The sequence below is a fragment of the Bos indicus genome, chromosome 2, assembly GCF_029378745.1.
Source record: "Bos indicus isolate NIAB-ARS_2022 breed Sahiwal x Tharparkar chromosome 2, NIAB-ARS_B.indTharparkar_mat_pri_1.0, whole genome shotgun sequence".
Taxonomy (NCBI): Eukaryota; Metazoa; Chordata; class Mammalia; order Artiodactyla; family Bovidae; genus Bos; species Bos indicus.
Window position 1 is genome coordinate 38,215,800 of NC_091761.1, and position 24,494 is coordinate 38,240,293.

Here is a 24,494-nt window from a genome sequence, read left to right on the forward strand (position 1 = left end):
CATATTGTTCATGGCGTTCTCGTGGCAAGAATACTGGAGTGGGTTGCCATTTCTTCCTCTAGTGTACCACGTTTTGTCAGAACTCTTCACTATGACCTGTCCATCTTGGGTGGCCTTGCATGGAATGGCTTATAGCTTCATTGAGTTATGCAAGCCCTTTTGCCACAACAAAGCTGTGATCCATGACACATTATAAGTACTCAGTAAAAACTCATTGAGTGAGTGAAACGTTTCCATAGAGATGCCATAGACAGAGATCTGCAAACTACAACTCATGGGCCAGATCCAGTCCATCTTTGTAAATAGAGTTTTATTGAAACACAGCCACATTCACTCATTTGCATATTTTTAATGACTGTTTCCACACTAATGGCAGAGTTCAGATGTTGCAACAGAAACCGTATGGCTTGCAAATCCTAAAATATTGATTATGTGACTTAGTATAGAAAAAAATTACAAACCCTTACCATAGTGCCTAGCCATATCCTTCTGGGTTCTTAATAAATTCAAACATTGTCAACATGTGGTTAATTTAGAAAATCCAGGTAGAGACCCAAAGTAGACTATGATGATAGAACCTTGGTAGGTCAAATACTCTTTAAATAAATCAAAAAAGTAGCTTCTTGAATTATTTACAATGTCCTAAAGACAAGAAAGTGACTGAGAAGGAAACTGAAAATGTGGACATCAATAATGAAATTATTCACATGCCATCCTAATATTTAGATGCATTGGAACATTTATGTCCCAGTTAAAGGCTAATGTACTATTTACTATTTATTCAAGTACTTGATCATCATCAAGTTTTGTTGGCTCATTTAAAGAATGGAAACATAAATTGGGGGAGAAACAAGTTACACCTTCTTCATCTCCAAATCAATGTTTCATAAGACAAAACAAACAAACACATCTTACCAATAAGCTAAGAATTCTTAGTGAGACCAGAACTTCAAAATGATAGATATCCACAAGAGCACGTTGCTTTAATTTCCCACAATCCATAGCCCTTCATTGTGCTGCAAGGGATGTATGTATCATGAAGCAAGACACCTAGAGTCCATGACCATAAGCTGGATGGTCAGTAGGGTACCTGGCCCACACTGGACACTTGCCAATATCACAGGGAAACCTCAGCGCTCAGGATGGTACACTGCATGGGCACGTGCTGCACAGACAGATCCTTGTATCCCACAACTCAAGAATTCTGAGCACTTTTTATAACAACATTATCCATTTCATCCCCAAATGCCTCATTTCCTACCATTGCCTATTTGGCATAACATTGGCTAAATAACCATCCAGAAGGATGCCTGATCTAACAATGATTGCTAACATTCTCCTTCTCTTTCCAAATGAACATCCATAGATGTCCTTTAATCCACCTGTGAGGGTCTTGGATGGACTTTATTCCTGTACAATGGCTGTGGAAAGGACATGATTTTTTTTTAAACATGTTGGTTTCCAGTGAAGCACAACTTAGCCACCTGTGTAATTGTAAGACCAAATTTTTGTTAATAATTCCCAGCTTAAAAAAAAAAAAAAATTCCCATTCAGTCCTGTCACTCTGTCAACCCAAGCTTTTCAGGTACAATGCCCTGCTCTGTTTGCATTTCTTGACATAGTAGAATCATCCTCTCACAAGATCTGCTCCTGAGGAAATGGTTGAAAACGAAGGTCTCCTCAGAACTTTACCTGAACCCAGGGTAGATATATTAACAAGGCTCCTGACCAGTTGCCTGGCCGGCCGAGGAGTAAGGGAGGAGGCGAGGTGCTGAGAAAAACTTTGGAAGCGTCACCCAACTCTTCCCTAACAGCCTGGCCTGATGTCTTCTGATATGTCCATGTAGAAAAGACCCAGACCAAGCCAAGTAAAGGGTAGTCACTGATGTGAGCTAAAAGCAATGTTTTCCTGAGAACTATTGACATCTTACTTAGCTGATAAACAAAGCAAGTCTTAGTGATTTTTTTCACTTGAAAGCACTTATTTCTGTCACTTATAAAATTTTTAAGCCTCAAAATGTATGCTAACCCTTGAAACTTACTCTTATCCTCAAAACAAATTTCCTAGCAGTTGTTCCACTCTTCCCCTTAAAAACACCTAAGCCTATTTTGGCAATAGGCAGTGTGAGATCTCACTCCAGGTTTCCATGCAGGTAAAAAGAGAAAGATTATACATACATATATATGTACATACACATATATATATATACATATATATATACACACACACATTTCTTTAAATTCCTTTAGTTTTCTCTAAGTTTAAATTTCCAAATTGCCTCAAGCTCAGCCTCCTGACACTTTTCAGCCCATCTGGGTTTCAGCGGGACTCTGGGTATGTTGGTATGCTTTGGCAGCTAGTTACCCTGTACAGAACCACTCCTTGAATTTATTAGTATAGTATAGAAATCAGTTCATCTCACCTATTCCCCCTGATGTGCCGATTCTGATAATGATAACGTCAGAGCATCGGGCATGGTATAGTAATTTAATGAGTTCATGAAGCATAATAGAAATGGAGGGGATGCCCATGCCATGCTGTGGAGAGAAAAGGGAAAGTCATTATACATCTCGCAGACTGATACACGCACAGGACATATTTTCTTCCTTCATTACAAGTTAACAGCCCGCAGATAAATTTACATAATCATTATGACTTTGCCAAAGCGGAGAAAAACGTAAGTCAGCTCTAACTGACGCCCACATGACATGCTGATAGATGGGTCCATCTGTGATGATCAAAGAGAGGCATCTCCCTGCCAGTTAAACTGAGTTCAACCCTCATTGTCAAGAGCAGAAGGTGGGGACAGCGTGGTGTACTGGTGTGTCAGGGCAGTGCCATTTCTGGGCTTTTCACAGTGAGTCTTTGAAAAAGAGCTTTTTGCAAGATTGACTTGATTTCGAGGAAATATAGATTTGGCTGCCATGTATTTAGTCCTTTTCCACCATACTAAATGAAGGAGTAAATCCATTTCATTGCTCTCATGTGTCCATGTTCATTTGCTGGTAATTCTGTGTGAGCTTTGAAAGGTACAAAGTTAGAGATATGGGTTATACCTACACCTAAAAATTGGAGCATATACTAAATGTGTGCATGCCTGCTAAGTCACTTCAGTTGTGTCTGACTCTTTGCAACCCTATGGACTGTAACCCACGAGGCTCCTCTGTCTTTGGGATTTTCCATGAAAGAATACTGGGGTAGGTTCCCATGCCCTTCTCCAGGGGATCTTCCTAACCCAGGGATCATACCCACTTCTCTTATGTCTCCTGCATCGGCAGGTGGGTTCTTTACCACTAACGCCACTTGGGAAGCCCATACTAAATGTGTAGGTGAGATTAAGTTGTTGAATAAGTTGCTATAGCTCATGACTGCAACCCTGTCTTCCTCAGCATTTGGGAAAGTAGAATCATTGTCATAGAATAAAGATCAACACAGGTTAGAGGATTTGGCCATTCTTGGCATTTACAATATGTTCTAATAATGTTCTAGAAAGATCCTCCATGCTGGAATTTGTGGTAGATGGAGCTAAGTTTCAAATCAGTTTCTATTTCATTTCTAACATAATGCCAGAAAGTCAAATGTGGTCTTCAGTATTCTACTCAGGCACAAAGACTTTGAATGCACGAAAGCACCAGGGGCATCTTGGCAGTTAGATGATGGCTTCCACTAATTCTTCATTAACAAATCTGGAAAACCACTGCAGCCACGGGCACAATACTTTCACCTGAGTTCCCTTTTTCTCATCATGAATATTAAACTACAGAAACTTTGAACCTTTGGACTTCCTATTTTTGGTTGCCACAGAATATGTTCTGACTTCCAAATGCATCATAAGTCTCCGAGAGGCCTGAATCAAACCTACGTTAATTGTATGTCCAAGATTAATGAGTCTGGGCTCTGCCACTAATGAGTAAACTCTCTAAGTCTCATTTCCTTGATTATAATTGAAGAGAATGAACCATTATTTGATCTGTTAGTGAAAAGTGAAGTCGCTCAGTTGTGTCCAACTCTTTGCAAACCCATGGATTGCAGCCTAAGAGGCTCCTCTGTCCATGGGATTTTCCAGGCGAGAATATTGGAGTGGGTTGCCATTTCCTTCTCCAGGGAATCTTCCCGACCCAGGGATCGAACCCAGGTCTCCCACATTGTAGGCAGACGCTTTACCGTCTGAGCCACCAGGGAAGTCTATTAGGTTCCTCCTAAATCAGATACTTGATAGGTTTATGATTATCACTTTATATATGGCATGGTAATAAAATGACAAATGGGCTTGTGTATTTCTACTGAACTCTCTCTCTGTCTCTCTCTCTCTCACATACACACACACACACACACACACACACACACACACACACAGAGACCTCAGCAGCTTTTGGAGAGGAAGAATTTTCAAAGAAGGGATCTCAACTGGAAATCCTCTTTCTGCCTACTGAGGCTCATTTCCAATTGGCTGACCTCTTTGGGCATGATACATATTTCAGTTCTTTTTCTGACAGGCCAAGAGTATCAGTCACTGCTGTTTTTATATCTGAAGTTTTACTACTTGTTTATGATAGTTTCTCATTTTTATAAATTTTACCTTTTTGTCATTTCCCATTTATTGTGCAAAAAAGGACAAATAGTTGTAGTCTAAAAGTCAAACAAAAGTAAGACAAAATATGCCACGATCAGGGGGTATTCAGTTTTTTCTAATGTAGATATTCTATAATTGTTGGCTAAACAAATACATGAATAAATGGTTTCTCCCATTCAAGTCCAAAGCAGGTTTCATGTGTTTTGACCCAGAGGAGAGATCAGCTTGGCTGTTCCACTAGTGTTGTATAGTTTTCCCTTCTGCAGTCCAGGCTTGTAGCCATGATCATCCATTTTTCCATCTCCAGAGTGATTGAGGAAAAGTAGTTATCCCCTAGTGCAGGAGTCATATATAATGCAGCTCCTTAGAATTGTCACACGCCATTGTAGATTCTTCCCTTGTCATCTGATGTGGTTAACTGTCTCCTTATGGGGGCTTCAGTGTCTAGATATGTACAGCCTCAGAACTGTTGTTTCAAAAACCAGCCCTGTGGCAGAGAGACCCACTTGGAAGGCAAGCTGGGTACACATACATTTACACTTGGCTAAGTGTATGCTATCCTGGACCCAAGAGGGAAAGAGGCCTTGTGTTCCCTAAGAGTGCAAGTCATTCCACTTTCATATTGTTCCAAGACACTGTGTGTCCAGAGCTGTTAGCATGTTCTAATACAGGAGAGCAATTTACAAGATCTCCATAGAAAAGCATTAGCAGCTTTTCAGCAAGCTTAGTATAGTGTTAAATGGCACCACTTTGGTAACCCTGAAAATCAGACCCTGTGTACTAAAAGCCCAACATTCCCAAAGTTGGATAAGACATAGAGGAGAAAAAAATTGCTGGTGGCTTATTAATCAGTTACAAACTAAAGAGAGGAAGTGTGCTTTGAAGGCTTTTTCCCCTAATTTGCATAGCTTAGTGGTAACTAATAAAGTATACCAAAGTGGCACAGAATGTTATTTTCTGCCCCTAGAACTTTTTCCAACTATGAATGTCACACCTGGACACTTCATTTAACTGTGTGAAAATGCAAAGAAGGAGAGGAAAAGAAACTCCTATATTTGGAAGGTCCTACTTTCTTTTGCTAGCTTGTGATGACTACGTGACATGCAGCTATTAGAGTACTTACACTGATGGAGAGCACGGGACCAATTTTGTACATACAATATCTGTCTGTCCCAGCACAGATATCCTTGATGTCCTCTTCACTGTCCGTCAATCTAAGCTCCTTGTGCATAAACAGTGCAAATGCTTTCATTCTGTTGGGGCTTCCACCAACACAGACAAACTGATAATAAAAATAAACAATTACCCACCTAAGTACCTGAGATAAAAGGCAAGGGTCATCTTTCAACTTTAATGTTGTTATTTCATTTACCAGTTATATACTTAAGGATATATGTAGACATTCTGGGTTAATGTTCATGAGTTAAATAATTGGCATCATTAACCAGTAAATAAGGCAACCAGAAAAAAAGTTTGATGTACTTAATTTGTAAAAAAAAGATAATCACATAATAAAAATAAGTGTTGATTTTGTTCAAGTGGGTGTTTTTGTCACAGTGAATATCAACCAGCATCTTAAGTTTATACAGGCCACCTGTTGTTGGGCGTTAGTGGGTTACAGGCTTAACATGGCAAAACCGAGGACATGGAACGCAAGTAATATAAGAGCAACCATAGGAGAATGACGAGTTTAGATATGTTTTCTGATTCCACCCTCCCAATCATATGTTTTTATTGTGAAATACACAATGTTAACATGAAACTTAAAAGAAAGCAGAAGGCTTTCCAACTTCTCATTCAGAAGAAATCCTCATGGAACAAGCCTTATCATTGAAGACTAAAAATCTCAGTATGGTATTTCATCACTTCCAATGATTTGGTTTTATTTTTGTCTTATTCATTCACATTTTAACATCTTTGAAATTACAATATGTGTTGCAGTCAAGAGTGTCAAATCTAATAAAGTACAGTAATAAAATTGTCTGGTAATTGCTTGTGCAGTAGCCTGGTAGGGGTACATCAGCCCCAGGGCTGAGAGAGGTGGATACCAGAGACAGGATGGGCATGACCTAAGTGTAGTGTGGATGAGCAGCCAGCTTTGTGGGGACCAGTGCTCAGCAGTGGGATGATGAGTGGCAGCAGGTATCAGAAACCCAGTGAAGCATAGTCCACAGAAAGGTACCAGCTGCAAAGTCATTCTGGAATCTGAGCTGAGTGGTAAAGTGCACAGAGTCTGAAGAAGCCCTGGGTCATAGAGATATGGAAACATAGTGGTTAAAGGACTGCCCTTTGAAGTTAGAGAAGCCTGGTTTTGTATTCCAATTCTGTTTCTGATTAAGAAGCTTATTCAGTGTTATACATGTAATCTCTATGTGCCTCAGATCATCATCACCAAAACAGGAAAAAAAAATACAGTCCCTTTTGAGGATTTTGTTGAGTGTGATAGAGGACAAAGCCAGGCACCTTCTGAGTGGTCAACAAATGGTAACTTCCATCTTTCATAGAGCAATTTCCTAGCCCTGCTTTTAGCTTGGTTATGTGTTTCTGTATTTGCATAATTTTTGCAAATGAAGCTGGTTCAAATCCAGCAAGGAAAAGGCAGCTGGTGCTGCCTGACTGATGCAGGCAGTGTTGGGCAGAGCTTCAGAAAGATTGTCGATGAGGTCTCTCACAGGGATGAAGAGTATTTGCCTAAGGAAATACCTAACTGAGGTTGTAGAGTTAGGTGCCCAATTCACAAACGATTTACTGTGAATCATGGGTGGTCCATTACATGATGCATTCTGTTTCCATTTAGCAATAATTCCTATGCCACCCTCATTCTCAATTATGGGATGTAATTACCCTTTTATCCAGGTCCTCTGCTTCTCTTCTACTCTCGTTATTGTCTTTTCTGTGCCTTCTTACAAGGCTCTCGGTTGGGGCCTAAAGTTGGTATGAACTGTAATGAAAGGTAGCTTTCAAGCCTGAGTAGCAAAGAGGATAAGGCTATGGTCTAAGGTGAGTTTTTGAATTATTATTGATTATTCATGAAATTTTCCCCTTGTGGGTATGGATAGTTAAGACTTGGCTCAAGATCTAAGTACAAGGAGGTCATTTTTGTTGTCATTGTTTCCTTTTTACAAAATACAGTAGTTTGAAAATAACCTCGTGTGGTACCATAAATGTAAATTACAGCTATTCAGATTGACCATAAAACCAAAACAGATGTTGGAATAGCTTGAGGTTTGAATTCTTCTTTGAACGTAGATATTGCTGTAATCAATGGGAATTTCTGAATGTTTCTGGAGACATAAAGATGATAAGTATAGACAAAGGCATTTTTGTTCTTAATGAGTTATTTCTAAATCAGACTTACTAAATATCACCTCTGGACACAATTTTCAGTCTGGTTGCTTTGATGAGAAGTAAAATACAACTGAAGACCACCAACCAACATTAACCTTAAGCGACACTTTCTGTGATTTATGCTCCCCTCAATGATGATGTGTCCTGGTTTTATCAAAGGAGATAAAATTGTGTTGGGAAGGAGTCTAAAGCATTGCAAAACTATGTCAAGGACTTGCCCTAATGACTGCCAGCATGAGCTCACTTTCAAATATGCCTACTGTTTTGAAAGATTTAGGTTTGCCATGTTGTATTAATCTAGTCCTATTTCAGTATATGTATTTCGTATGTTAATAAAGGAGTAAAAAGACTTAAAATACACATATATAGTGGTATAATGCTTTTCCATATTACTTGAAATTTCTAGGGAGAGAATGGAGAGTACCAGTTAGTGATTTTATAAAAGATACATTTGGAGGCTGAATTTGAGTAGATAACTTCTAAAGATCCCCCACTATATTTTCAAATGATTGATTGAGTCAAGTCAGTACGACAGAAGACATTAGCTGCTCACCAAAGCTATTTCCCCTTCTTTCTGGGTACACTACTAAATGTAACTTTCCGGCCTTCTCTTCAGTTAGATGAGGCCATATACATGAGTTCCAGCTGCTAGAATGTGAACAGAAGTGATGAGTGTCACTTCGAGTTCTCACCCATAGAAATCTCCCAGTAATGATCCTATAGATTGTCTTCCATGTGTCTGCTGAATGGGTGTTGACACCCAGGCACTCCTTGCAAGGCACCCCTTGACGATGACAGAGCAACAAGATGAAAGAAGTCTGGATCCTTAATCACCAGTTGGAGGAAACCCCCCACTGACCAGGGGCACTCACTGTGAGTGAGAAACAAACTTACATTGTGTTATGCCACTGATATTTTGAAGTAGCAGCTAACAAAGCCCTTTAAGTACAGTAAGTAAGAAAATGAAGAAAATAGAGATCATTTCAATGATTAAAATTTTTAAGTTTTAAAATTTTACACACTCAAAGTTCTTCTTTTCTTTGAACGTAGTAGTATTAATAATGATCATCTCTGTGAAGATAAGGCTAAGTTTTCAGGTGTTGATGGGTTATGTCCTCTCTCCTTACCTAGGATGGCTATCCTGGAATTTAAGTGAGTCAAGCAATTGAACCTAGTATGTTCTCAATCAAAGATAAGAATGTAACTGGAAGGAGGCAAGTTTCTGAGAAGAGCATTAATAAATATATCATACTTTACCTGCTGCCTCTAAAGAATACATTAAACAGCCAGTTCAGATTATTTGAAGCTACATTACTTGCTCCCCAATCTACACAAACACACACACACACACACGTTTGCCTCCTAGCCATCCAAATGGCCCAATCAATAGAGTGGTTCTCTGGTAGAAATGTGTTTTAAACCAGAGCATGTCTTTTTATCCAAAAGAGAATCACTGAAGTGGCCCAGAACCAAGAGGGTTGTAAATTTTTAAGATTGGATAGTGGTTATGACAAAGTGTAAGAATGAGTGCTGATAAAAATCTAGTCAGGCAGAAGAGAGAGAGATACCTATATATGTAAATAATAGATCATGTTCTGTCTCAAAAACATGTCTTTTTAATTAGATGTGCACCTTAGTTTATTAATTATGATGGATCATTTAATTAATCAGAGTTATCTTTATATAAGGGTCCTGGAAAAATTGTGAGGCATGAACCTCAAACCTAACATCTGAATTCAGATAAAGTCTGGTTAATGAGTATCACAGACAGCCTTGATCAATTTCTCTTAGAGCATAAATATCAGAAACAACAGTAGGAATAGAGGTTACATTGAAAAGATGAAGCAAAAGATTGAGGGATGCCATGAAAGGGCAAGGAGTAACTGATTGCAGGGGAGTAAGGGAACAGGCAGGTCACATCAGATCAGCCTGTATCTTCACACCTGTGCCATAGGAGCAACAGGAGGGGAGGAAGCAATTTAACACCTACTGTTAATGAGCATCATAGATTGATTTCTTCACCTCCCTCTTCCTGCTTTCGTTCCTTCTCCTCCTTATTCATGTACCTAATATCCTCCTCTTGCTCCCCTTTCTCCAGTGCCCCTGCCAATTAATGGACTACTCTCAGTTACGATGACTCAAAGAGCCTACCTAGAGCAGTAGGCAAGAATCCTGGAAACTGGACAAGTCCTAGCACTGCCACTATATGGCATAACTTGTTAACCACCTTTGACCACTCAAACTCAATTTCCTTATTTTATGGAGAAAATGAATATCTGCTATACCCACTTAACAGAGGGAATGTGAAGATTTGAGATAGTGGATGTGTGAATTTTCATTTATGTTCTTATAACTGCTAAAGGAGTGAATAAAAGTCAGCTGAAAACTGCACAGTTCTCTAGTAGTGGGACTGTGATTCAGTGTAGGCCTTTTAGAGCACACAAATCTTTTTTTAAGTTCGTATATGGAATAAATAATGAACGAGAGCCTAGTATATAGTACAGGAAACTCTACACAATGCTCTGTGGTGACCTAAATAGGAAGGAAATCCAAAAAAGAGGGGATGTATATATACATGTAGATTTATAATTCACTTTGCTGTACAGCAAAAATTAACACAACATTGTAAAGCAACTATACTCCAATAAAAATTAATTTAAAAATAAGTTTATTCCCTTTGACCACTTCCGTAAATCATCTTAAAGAAATAGACATATATGTGAAAAAATTTTAGGTACAAAAATATCCATTTGAGCACTGTTTATGATGGAAAATACTTGAACATGAAAGCCAGTTTTAGACTATATAATGTATGGCACAGGCACTTGGCATCCATAAAAACTGTTTCAAAGAGAATATTGTAATATGGGGAAATATTAATGACATCAAGTTAAATGAAAAACACAAGATGTAAAGTTATGTAATTCCAACAATTATAAAATCTACTTATTAAAAAAGTTTTATTTTTTAATTTAAATTTATTTATTTTAATTGGAGGCTAATTACTTTACAATATTGTATTGGTTTTGCCATATATCAACATAAATCCACCATGGGTATACACGTGTTCCCCATCCTGAACCCATCTCCCTTTTAAAAGAAAAGAAAATAAGTTGATGGCATCTATGTCTAGGAGTAGGAGTTTTTCTTAGGTGTGTTTTTTAAAGTCATTATTCTTTTTTATATTTTAATTTTAAATTTGTGATTTAAAATTAAATTTTAAATTAAATTTAAAATTAAAATTTATTTAATTTTAATTAAATTAATTTTAATTAAATTAATTAAATTAAATTAATTTAATTTAATTAAAATTTAATTTTAAATAGTGAATATGAGCCACTTTTATAATTAACATATACATTTAAGATAAAATAAATAATACAGACATACAATTTTCCTAGTAAAATTCCATAAACATTTTTTCTCATAATATTGTCTTATGAAATAACAAAAATCTTAATAATATGAAATATTGAATAATGCTTGTTTTCAGGAAGTGGTAGATCCTATTGTTAGTTCTGTTGAGTTATTTCATGGTTTGATAAAATGAAGATTAGTGAGGTTCATCTATAAATAAAGATGTTAAACAGTGAACTGAATCATAATGAATTCTGAACACACAGCAGGATTGTCAATAAAGTCAGATTTATCTCTAGGGGCCAGAGAAGTCAAATAACAATGTTTGCATTAGATTTAGTTTGGGAACTTTTGTGTCTTGTTGAGGTGGAAATGATTGTTTATGACATACACAATCTAAATTGTTTCAGAGAATGAGCCTGACTTTGGTTCCTATTGGACCTCTGACATTTCTCTAGCCAAAAGAGTAATGTTTATGTTAGGAAAATAAGGAGAAATATCATCAGAGGAAATTAAATTGTTTTCCCTAAAGTCAGAAATATTTTACCTTTACATCCCCAAACATTTCTGGTAGGTTGTGTGTTTTTGTTCCTAAATCCAAGTGATAGAGAACATCTTCATCCATAGAGTCCAGGTAAGGATTTTTAACATGAACAAAACTTTTTCTGAAAAAAAAAAAATAATAATAATAGTACAAACATGTAAAGGAATCTGGAGAGATACCACACAAAAGAGAAATATCATTCTACATCTGTGATAACCACAAGCCCAAATATTGGACACAAACCTTTGTTTAGGATTAATTGATTTGTAAGGAAGAAATATGGTATAATGAATAAAAATGGCAAAGATTTGCTGTGCATTTACTGTGTGCCAGGCATAGCATTAGGCATGAAAATTCCACAATGTCATAAAAACTGCATATAATAAATATATTACTTCATTTAATCCTATAATCATTCTATTAGGTAACAAATACTAATAACTCAATTTGTAAGACACCAAAGCTTACAGAAGTTGAGAAACTTGTGCAAGATTATATAACCAAGAAATTGCAGAGCAGTCATTTCTGCACAGGCAGGCTTTTGCTCCCATGGAAATCCTTCCATACGCTCTGCTGAGGGAATATTATCACTGCTGTCTTTTCATCTCTGCATATTTCTTTGTCTCCTCAGCTTTCCATGGGGTTTTGTGTATGTCTGTATCTGAGTGTATGTGTACATGTAATCTGTGAGTCCAATAGTGTCTTTCAGCTCCGTAGGCCAGTGTTTCTCAAAGTTTAACAAGCATAAGAATCACTGGACACTTTATGGCTTTTCTTCTAGAAATTCTGATTCAGCAGTTTGGGGGTGTGTGTGTGTGTGTGTGTCAGATTTTGCCTTTTAAACAAGCTGCTCATTGGTGTGATGTTGCAGGCCCAAGGATCACACTCAGAGTAGCACTGCCATTGAGGATTCCATCAACCACGCTGAATACAGCACCTCCTCTCCACGCCAGTGGCCACTGCCCCAGCTTAGACCTCCATCACAGCAGTGCAAGCTGAACCACCAGTTTTTCAACCCTCTCTTGGAAAAGTAATACAAGACATGGAAGTCAAGACAGTGAATTGACTGCTGTTATAGAAATCACCTTAATTCAAACAGTCATATTTATGAAACACATCATCTATATAGACTTTGGTTATTTCAATAATAATTATATACTGCTTTAATTAGTAGTGATAAAAAATTATGTACCCTATACCACAGTGGATCCAGCCAACTTTACCAAGAACCATCTGGGACTTCTCTGTTCTATAGACCTCCCATTTCCCTCCAAATACCTCAAAACCCCTTAACAAAAACCTTGTATCTTTCTATGTCTCTGATGATCCTCAACCTGATCATACATTAAAGTCACCAAGGGGCTTTGCAGGAAACACTGGTGCTCAGGCCCAAATTAATTTAAACTCTGATTATGTTTCAGATCTTCTGGGATGATCTGATGTGAAGCCAAAGTTAAGGATCCTTGTTCTAGGCCTTTGCTCCTGAAACAGCCTTCTGCTACCCTTCTGTTTTTTATTACTGGAATCCTACTTGCTTTTTTTTTTTTAAGTATGGTTTCAGATATATATAGATTTTTTTATTGGAGTAAAATTGCCTTGAGTAATGAAAAATTTTAAAATAAACAAATGGGACCTAATTGAACTTAAAATCCTCAGCACAGCAAAGCAAAACATTAACAAGATGAAAAGATAGCCCTCAGAATGAGAGGAAATATTTGCAAGTGAAACAACTGATTAAAAGATTAATCTCCAAAATATACAAACATCTCATGCAGCTCAATATCAAAACAACAAACTCATTCAAAAATAGGCAGAGACCTACATGGACATTTCTCCAAAGACAACATAGAGATGACCAAGAGGCACATGAAAAGATGCTGAAAGTGAAAGTTGCTCAGTCGTGTCCGACTCTTGTGACCCCATGGACTATACAGTCCATGGAATTCTCCAGGCCAGAATACTGGAGGGGTAGCTGTTCCCTTCTCCAGGGGATCTTCCCAACTCAGGGATCAAACCCAGGTCTCCTGCATTGCAGGCAGATTCTTGACCAGCTGAACCACCAGAGAAGCCCAAGAATACTGGAATGGGTAGCCTATCCCTTCTTCAGCGGATCTTCCTGACCCAGGAATCAAACCTCGATCTCCTGCAATGCAGGTGGATTCTTTACCAACTGAGCTATCAGGGAATCCCTCACTAGGTATTAGAGAAATGCAGATCAAAACTACAATGAGGTACCATCTCACACCAGTTAGAATGGCCACCATCTAAAAAGTCTACGAACAATAAGTCTACAAACAAAAAAGAGGGTATGGAGAAAAGGAAACCCTCCTACCCATTCTTCAAGGTCAAATTCAAATACCATATCCTCTGTGAAGGCTTTTCAAAGCATCTTTCCTCTCTGGTCAGTATGAATTCCTCCCCACTGTGCTCCTAAAGCATTTATTTTAGCATTTCACATGTTAATTTTTTTTGCCTCCCCAGAAAGATATGAATTCCCTCGTACAAGCTCTCTTATATATCTTTTTTTAAAGCTTTTTATTTTCTGTTCGAGTATAGCCAATTACTTAATGGCAACCCACTCCAGTATGTTTGCCTGGAGAATTCCATGGACAGAGGAGCCTGGTGGGTCTCAAAGAGTCAGACACAATGAGGACATGTGAATAGCCACTAACGGTGTTTTAGTTTCAGGTAAACTGCGTAGGGACTCAGCTGTACATATACATCTTTTTTTTTAATTCCTAAATCTTTAAAAATTCTACTAGCTGAATTAAATTTAACTGTTCAGGAAGTAGAACAGAAAATACTATTAATTTCCAAGACATTTAGGATAACAGATTCTTAGTGAATTCGAGTAGATTTCAAAAATAAAATATTCCATGGCATTAGTGCACTTTCAGAATAAGCTTCAAAGCAAAAGGATATCTCCTTTCTTCTCTTTTTCTTTATTAAAATTTTTTTTAACAGTATTGTATTGGTTTTGCCATACATCAACATGAATCCGCCACAGGTGTCCTTTCTTCTCTTGATGAAGGGCAAGAGGACATTTACCCACTGTCCCTTGCTAGACAAAGTGGTCAATGAACCAGCAGGGTCAGCAGCATTCACCTGGGCAACTTGTTAGAGATGCAAAATCTTACTCCCTACCCTGGATCTAATGAAGTCTACATTTCAACTAACTGTTTTGTGATTCTCATGCACATTAAAGTTTGAGAAACACCACTATCCACTTTCTCTTCCAGTTTCTATTATGCTTCCTGTCTTACTCTGCCAAAACAGCTTCACTATCTGGATATTTTTCCTTTGGATTCCCAATTGAATGAGTGAATCATTACTCTATAAAAGAGTTCATCTACTCCAGTGAGTCAAACTCTAACTACATATCAGAATCACCCACAGTGCTTTAAAATTAGTGATACTTGGACCCAGCTCCTTGGAAATCTGATTTAGTTGGTCAAGGAGATCTGGGATTTTGTATTTTTAAAATCACTGATCTATTCCACCTCTCCTATCTTCAAGAAGAAATTCTCAAACTGGCATAACCATTAATTATATTCTTTCATGTTAATAATAATACCTCTCATAATTCATTCTTTAGTTTTCCTTGATGTCTGTCCCATTGTCTATGATCCCTTGGACTAGAAATTGGGGCAGGGAGATGTCTGTAGAAGATTTTTATTACATTGGCTTCATCGAGAAGCATTTCTAAGATGATCATGCTTACCAATGACCAAATAAAGTATTAATTTGGGGTATCATACCAAATTCAGTCCAGCATGAATCAGACAATTGCTTCAGTTTTTACAAGATATATATTTATTAAATAGACTTGCATTTACTGTCTTCTCCTCTACCTTGTTTTGCCTTTTTTTTTTTTTTTTTTGCTAAAACATAAGCCAGAGATGGGGTTGGGAATAAAGTCTTAGCAAACTATGACAAGCTACATGGCACGGTCAGTATTAAATATTGTTAACCAAAGTAAAGTGCTGGCTGAGACGTCTTTCCATTTTACTATTACCTCCATCTTCGTAATTTTTCCTTTTCTTTCTCCTTGGCTTCCCTGAAGAAATGAACACAGGGGAAGGCTACTTCTGTTTGAGATGTGTAAGTGTAGCATTTTCTGAAATGCTGACCTGATGGAAGCTTTAAGCAGACATTTTACACAACTCTCAGCAAATCAGAGGGAACTTACAAAAATTCCTTAAGCTTCATGAAGATTAATGCTCTATTATGTTCTATGAACCTGGGGCAAGAATTGGAGCTAAATTTGCAGACAGCTTCAACAGATTTATGTCTACCTCTGAGATGAATAACCTACATGGTATTTTAGAAGTGAATTCTATGTAAAGTCCATCATAAAGCATATGAAATCACTTTGCAATATGCTGCAACACAGTTAAATCTGCCTTAGATACCAGGAGGCCCCTTTAATTATATCTCAGATACAGCACATAGTCTTGGAATTAAAGACTGAACTCCACACTGAATTTCAGGCTGAACTGTGAATTTGTTCATTCAGGCAGGTTGGTTCAGCTTTTCCATGTTTTTTGGTGAATTGTTTTGCCCCCACTTTCTTTTTCTTTAATTGAGATGTAATTGACATATTGCCCCACTTTCTTAAAGATGAGCTAAACTCTCCCAAGAACTGAGGAAAGAAAATGCCACTGAGAAGAAAATTGGCATTGTTTTTGCTTTGTATTCTGAACTGCTTTCCAACTATGTGATCTCTAAACTTAAGAAACTTACATAACTGTAGAGATCCATCTTCTGAACATTTAACATAAAGTCCAAAGAACCTCCATCTTGTCAAAGTCAATAGAAAAAAGTCAAAATTACTCACCCAACATATGTATTCCTGTCAGATCTCATGGATGTATTGGAAGCAGGTAAAACTGAAGCCATACTTTGTAATATGAAGATAGTCACTCTTAAGTTGATAACAGAAAATAAAAATATTGTAATTTGCTATTCAGTTACAGATCAAATCACGGTAGAATGATGTTAGAATGCCACTCTCCCTTTAAACTCGTTTTCTTCTGAAACTGCTAATGGAACTTTCCCCTTAGCTTTCTAAACTCCCTTATCAATTCAAAAATATTCCCCCTGACATAGCCTTTTATACTATACCCCAGCTCTCAGGGCAACATTTCCCCGAGAAGATAGGCGCCCTTTGAAGGTGTGGCATCTATCTCTCTCATAGGATAGGTTGGTTGATTTGTTAACTGTTGACCAGTGCACCTTATCCTTACATTTGGTCTTGGTCCAATATGGGTCTGGGGTAGCACACAGACTTATTTTCTTTAAGACAACTGTATATGGTTTCAAGTCCTCCACTGATTTCTATAATAAATCCACCAGGTTGTCTCAAAATGTATCCGGTATACGTGAGAACTTTCAGTTCCCAAACATTTCATTTTCTTACCCCATCCTGCCTCTCATCAACTTGTTTTCATTCTTTGTGATCACAAGTGAGAAAAACACACAAACTCAGGACCTCAAAACACCCCTTCATTTGAACTTTGCCCGTTCAAATTCACACAGAAGGTCTGATAATTAAACAAAACCTGTTTCCAGGTACTCTTTATTTAGCTAAACCCAAGGCTGCCTGTGAAATCCAATGAAGCAGCTGTCAGAAATCAACCCAGGTAGAATAACAAAATACGGACTAATATTTTCAGAAAACAGGGTATTTCTGTCAAGAAATCCATGAATTCACCATGTTTGCTGTTGTTTATCACTTTATACTTCTACAGACAGAAAATCTAAAAGACGTTAGAGGAACTTCATCATCCTGTTTCACTTTTGGCTCAGCTCCAGTGGCAATCAGTTGAGGTTCTATGCTGGTGAGAGCATCAAGAATATTAATCTCATGACTTTCAAGCAAACTGGAGCTTCAAATGTCCATAATAGCACCAGATTAAGGCGCTCCATAATGTGCATGGATTTCTCTGTAAGAATGTGCATAACAGCAGATAATCAAATGCCCATATCTTTAAAAAAAAATTTTTTTTTGGAGTATAGTTGATTTACAATGTTGTGTTGAGTTCAGGTGTAGAGCAGAGTGAATCAGTTATACATATATCCACTTTTATTTAGATTATTTTTCCATAAAAGTCATTACAGAGTATTGAGTACAGTTCCATGTGCTATACAACATGTCCCTGTTAGGTATCAAATGCCCATGTCTTAATTGGGGTCTGCATGTTAGAAGATACTCCTCTTCCTGGTGACAGTCATTGTGGAAAACTCCTCAGATTCCATACTGGCTTCCTTTGGTCCATCTTCGTCAGCTAGCAAAGTTTACTGATTGAAAAGGAAAGACCATAAATAGGGAACCAATGTAGCAGCCTGTCGTTGCCACCACTAAACATACATTTGTCACTTTGGGTATCCAAAAATCCCCAAGGAAACTGAAGGTAATGAAAACTTTGAAGCAAAATAAGCCTGCACATGTATGTTGCTTGTAATTTGGTACAGTAGTTCCTGTTTGTAGTTTATAATAACACGTATGTCTCTGACCTCATGACCTACCTCAAAGTGGTCTACTTGCTGCTCTTTCCCAATGCTCACTGACAGTGTTGAGACTCAGCATGCCCACTTCCCACTACTGGGACCTTCCCACTTATGTTTAGTATTCTGTGCTCCTCTCAATTTACTGTTGAGTATAATGAGGAGGAACCCCGCACCCCTCACCCACCGCCGCCAATTCCAGTGTGGCATTTACCTCTGGTTCTGACAGGTGAAAACATTCACTAATTGGAAAAATGCTATATAATTAATTACTCCAGTGAACTAATTAGGCCAGTTGACATGTTGATTTCCAGTGCAATTCTGTCAGCCAATGATCTTTTTTCAAAATTATAGTTGATTTACAATGTTGTGTTAGTTCTTGGTGTACAGTAAAGTGATTATTATACACACACATATATATATTCTTTCTCATATCTTTTGACTTATAGATTATTCTAAAATATTGAAAATATTTTTCTGTGCTATACATTAGGACTTTGTTGTTTATCTGTTTTATTATGGTACTTTGTATCTGCTAATCCAAAACTCCTAATTTATCCCTTCCCTAATTTATCCTTTCCTTTGTGGCAACATGGCATGTTTTCTATGCCTGTCAGCTAATGATTTCATCACTGCCTGTGCCAGGTTAATGCCAGCAAAGATTTATGGACCCCATATAACAACTCTCCAGGACATTACACAAGTGGTCATCATCTTGGTGGAATGCAGAATAGTCTTGTTCAGTCTATGAAAGTGGAGTACTAATTCGTGTCTTCTGAGTTGTCTTATTTTCCCTAGTTTTCAATATTCTTAAGACTCAAGCCCTTTCTTATGACAGATTGGTCCTTGATAATTTTTTAAAACTGCCTGTATTGCAAAAGGCCAGTCATCTAAACAAGAACAGGAAAAGTTTTTGTTTTTAGAAAGCACACACAATGCAAACTTACACCATCAGTGGGTGTTTTGTGAGCAGAGGCCACGTGCCAGGAAGAGCCCATGACTCAGCACAGCTTAGAGATTAGCAGGGGCTGCATCAACTCATTCTCCACAGCTCCTGGCCTGGGACAAAGCATTTCACTTCCAACTGTCTTCCTGCACAGTAACAGCAACCTCCTATCCTCAGTCTAACAAAAATTTTCTCTCTGCTTTAATCTTGCCCCCAAACCTCTAATTTTGGAGAAAAGAAGTCAGAGCTCTGCTGTACAGAGCTCTGCTGTACAACTGGGTAGCATTTGTGTCTCTCCCCAGTTGATATACTTTCTGCTGAATCTGTGCTATTTACTCATATAGATGTAGGACTATGCATTCTTGCTAAGTCACTTCAGTCGTGTCTGACACTTTGCAACCCTATGGACTGTAGCCCGCCAGGCTCCTCTGTCCATGGGATCCTCCAGGCAAGAATACTGGAGTGGACAGCGAGGAAACTCCACAATAAAGAGAACTCCACAAACTGCCAGAATACAGAAAGGACATCCCAAACTCAGCAATATAAACAAGATGAAGAGACAGAGGAATACCCAGCAGGTAAAAGAACAGGATAAATGCCCACCAAACCAAACAAAAGAGGAAGAGATAGGGAATCTACCTGATAATGAATTCTGAATAATGATAGTGAAAATGATCCAAAATCTTGAAATCAAAATGGAATCACAGATAAATAGCCTGGGGACAAGGACTGAGAAGATGCAAGAAAGGCTTAACAAGGACCTAGAAGAAATAAAAAAGAATCAATATATAATGAATAATGCAATGAATGAGATAAAAAACACTCTGGAGGCAACAAATAGTAGAATAACAGAGGCAGAAGATAGGATTAGTGAATTAGAAGATAGAATGGTAGAAATAAATGAATCAGAGAGGAAAAAAGAAAAACGAATTAAAAGAAATGAAGACAATCTCAGAGACCTCCAGGACAATATTAAACGCTACAACATTCGAATCATAGGAGTCCCAGAAGAAGAAGACAAAAAGAAAGACCATGAGAAAATACTTGAGGAGATAATAGTTGAAAACTTCCCTAAAATGGGGAAGGAAATAATCACCCAAGTCCAAGAAACCCAGAGAGTCCCAAACATGATAAACCCAAGGTGAAACACCCCAAGACACATATTAATCAAATTAACAAAGATCAAACACAAAGATCAAATATTAAAAGCAGCAAGGGAAAAACAACAAGTACCACACAAGGGAACCCCCATAAGGATAACAGCTGATCTTTCAATAGAAACTCTTCAGGCCAGGAGGGAATGGCAAGACATACTTAAAGTGATGAAAGAAAATAACCTACAGCCCAGATTACTGTACCCAGCAAGGATCTCATTCAAATATGAAGGAGAAATCAAAAGCTTTACAGACAAGCAAAAGCTGAGAGAATTCAGCACCACCAAACCAGCTCTCCAACAAATACTGAAGGATATTCTCTAGACAGGAAACACAAAAAGGGTGTATAAACTCAAACCCAAAATAGTAAAGTAAATGGCAACGGGATCATACTTACCAGTAATTACCTTAAACGTAAATGGGTTGAATGCCCCAACCAAAAGACAAAGACTGGCTAAATGGATACAAAAACAAGACCCCTATATATGTTGTCTACAAGAGATCCACCTCAAAACAGGGGACACATACAGACTGAAAGTGAAGGGCTGGAAAAAGATTTTCCATGCAAATACAGACCAAAAGAAAGCAGGAGTAGCAATACTCATATTAGATAAAATAGACTTTAAAACAAAGGCTGTGAAAAGAGACAAAGAAGGTCACTACATAATGATCAAAGGATCAATCCAAGAAGAAGATATAACAATTATAAATATATATGCACCCAACATAGGAGCACCGCAATATGCAAGACAAATGCTAACAAATGCTAGCTCTTTATAATGCTATAAAGAGATTCATGAGTAGAACTGTCCTTTGGCAAATGTCATCTGTGAATACTGCAATACCATGCTCATCAGAGAACAGATGCCCAATCACTATGAAAGGGGAAATTAACAATATCACAATAATAGTGGCAGACTTTAATACCCCACTCACACCTATGGATAGATCAACTAAACAGAAAATTAACAAGGAAACACAAACTTTAAATGATACAATAGACCAGTTAGACCTAATTGATATATATAGAACATTTCATCCCAAAACAATGAATTTCACCTTTTTCTCAAGCGCACACGGAACCTTCTCCAGGATAGATCACATCCTGGGCCATAAATCTAGCCTTGGTAAATTCAAAAAAATTGAAATCATTCCAAGCATCTTTTCTGACCACAATGCATTAAGATTAAATCTCAATTACAGGAGAAAAACTATTAAAAATTCCAACATATGGAGGCTGAACAAAACGCTGCTGAATAACCAACAAATCACAGAAGAAATCAAAAAAGAAATCAAAATTTGCATAGAAATAAATGAAAATGAAAACACAACAACCCAAAACCTGTGGGACACTGTAAAAGCAGTCCTAAGGGGAAAGTTCATAGCAATACAGGCACACCTCAAGAAACAAGAAAAAAGTCAAATAAATAACCTAACTCTACACCTAAAGCAACTAGAAAAGGAAAAAATGAAGAACCCCACGGTTAGTAGAAGGAAAGAAATCTTAAAAATTAGGGCAGAAATAAATGCAAAAGAAACAAAAGAGACCATAGCAAAAATCAACAAAGCCAAAAGCTGGTTCTTTGAAAGGATAAATAAAATTGACAAACCATTAGCCAGACTCATCAAGAAACAAAGGGAGAAAAATCAAATCAATAAAAGTAGAAATGAAAATGGAGAGATCACAACAGACAACACAGAAATACAAAAGATCATAAGAGACTACTATCAGCAATTAAATGCCCAAAAAATGGACAATGTGGAAGAAATGGACAAATTCTTAGAAAAGTACAACTTTCCAAAACTGGGCCAGGAAGAAATAGAAAATCTTAACAGATCCATCAAAAGCACGGAAATTGAAACTGTAATCAGAAATCTTCCAGCAAATAAAAGCCCAGGTCCAGACAGCTTCACAGCTGAACTCTACAAAAATTTAGAGAAGAGCTAACACCTATCCTACTCAAACTCTTCCAGAAAATTGCAGAGGAAGGTAAACTTCCAAACTCATTCAATGAGGCCACCATCACCCTAATACCAAAACCTGACAAAGATGCCACAAAAAAAGAAAACTACTGGCCAATATCACTGATGAACATAGATGCAAAAATCCTTAACAAAATTCTAGCAATCAGAATCCAACAACACATTAAAAAGATCATACACCATGACCAAGTGGGCTAAAGCCATCCCAGGGATGCAAGGATTCTTCAATTATCCACAAATCAATCAATTAATGCACCACATTAACAAATTGAAAAATAAAAACCATATGATTATCTCAATAGATGCAGAGAAAGCCTTTGACAAAATTCAACATCCATTTATGATAAAAGCTCTCCAGAAAGCAAGAATAGAAGGAACATACCTCAACACAATAAAAGCTATATATGACAAATCCACAGCAAACATTATCCTCAATGGTGAAAAGTTGAAAGCATTTCCTCTAAAGTCAGGAACAAGACAAGGGTGCCCATTTTCACCATTACTATTCAACATAGTTTTGGAAGTTTTGGCCACAGCAATCAGAGCAGAAAAAGAAATAAAAGGAATCCAAATTGGAAAAGAAGAAGTAAAACTCTCACGGTTTGCAAATGACATGATCCTCCACATAGAAAACCCTAAAGACTCCACCAGAAAATTACTAGAACTAATCAATGAATATAGTAAAGTTGCAGGATATAAAATCAACACACAGAAATCCCTTGCATTCCTATACACTAATAGTGAGAAAACAGAAAGAGAAATTAAGGAAACAATTCCATTCACCATTGCAACGGAAAGAATAAAATACTTAGGAATATATCTACCTAAAGAAACTAAAGACCTATATATAGAAAACTATAAAACACTGGTGAAAGAAATCAAAGAGGACACTAATAGATGGAGAAATATACCATGTTTGTGGATTGGAAGAATCAATATAGTGAAAATGAGTATACTACCCAAAGCAATTTATAGATTCAATGCAATCCCTATCAAGCTACTGCTACTGCTGCTGCTAAGTCACTTCAGTCGTGTCCGACTTTGTGCGACCCAATAGACAGCAGCCCACCAGGCTCCCCTGTCCGTGGGATTCTCCAGGCAAGAACGCTGGAGTGGGTTGCCATTTCCTTCTCCAATGCATGAAAGTGAAAAGTGAAAGTGAAGTCACTCAGTTGTGTCCGACTCTTTGTAACCCCACGGATTGCAGCCCACCAGGCTCCTCCGCCCATGGGATTTTCCAGGCAAGAGTACTGGAGTGGGGTGCCATTGCCTTCTCCATCAATCTACCAATGGTATTCTTCACAGAGCTAGAACAAATAATTTCACGATTTGTATGGAAATACAAAAAACCTTGAATAGCCAAAGCGATCTTGAGAAAGAAGAATGGAACTGAAGGACTGACTGACTTCAGGCTCTACTACAAAGCCACAGTCATCAAGACAGTATGGTACTGACACAAAGACAGAAATATAGATCAATGGAACAAAATAGAAAGCCCAGAGATAAATCCATGTGCCTATGGACACCTTATCTTTGACAAAGGAGGCAAGAATATACAATGGATTAAAGACAATCTCTTTAACAAGTGGTGCTGGGAAAACTGGTCAACCACTTGTAAAAGAATGAAACTAGAACACTTTCTAACATCATACACAAAAATAAACTCAAAATGGATTAAAGATCTAAACGTAAGACCAGAAACTATAAAACTCCTAGAGGAGAACATAGGCAAAACACTCTCCGACATACATCACAGCAGGATCCTCTATGACCCACCTCCCAGAATATTGGAAATAAAAGCAAAAATACACAAATGGGACCTAATTAACCTTAAAAGCTTCTGCACAACAAAGGAAACTATCAGCAAGGTGAAAAGACAGCCTTCAGAATGGGAGAAAATAATAGCAAATGAAGCAACTGACAAACAATTAGTCTCAAAAATATACAAGCAACTCCTACAGCTCAACTCCAGAAAAATAAATGACCCAATCACAAAATGGGCCAAAGAACTAAATAGACATTTCTCCAAAGAAGACATACAGATGGCTAACAAACACATGAAAAGATGCTCAACATCACTC

General features: G+C 37.6%; 1 protein-coding gene across 3 annotated transcripts in view; it reads right to left on the reverse strand.

The window, feature by feature from the left end:
- The window catches only part of UPP2 (uridine phosphorylase 2), a 40,582-nt gene extending 23,586 nt beyond the window's left edge, over window positions 1-16,996 (reverse strand). Inside the window, exons 1-4 of one of the 3 annotated variants that reach the window (XM_019972438.2) lie at window positions 16,661-16,992; window positions 11,827-11,944; window positions 5,698-5,856; window positions 2,424-2,538 (exon numbers count right to left, since the gene is read on the reverse strand). In XM_019972438.2, coding sequence (XP_019827997.2) covers window positions 2,424-2,538; window positions 5,698-5,856; window positions 11,827-11,944; window positions 16,661-16,722 — 454 coding nt within the window. In that variant the 5' untranslated portion in view covers window positions 16,723-16,992. Of the gene's footprint in view, window positions 1-2,423; window positions 2,539-5,697; window positions 5,857-11,826; window positions 11,945-16,660 lie in introns of all 3 variants that reach the window. The other 2 variants (XM_019972433.2, XM_019972447.2) reach the window with 2 other exon arrangements.
- Between the last annotated feature and the right edge of the window lie 7,498 nt (window positions 16,997-24,494).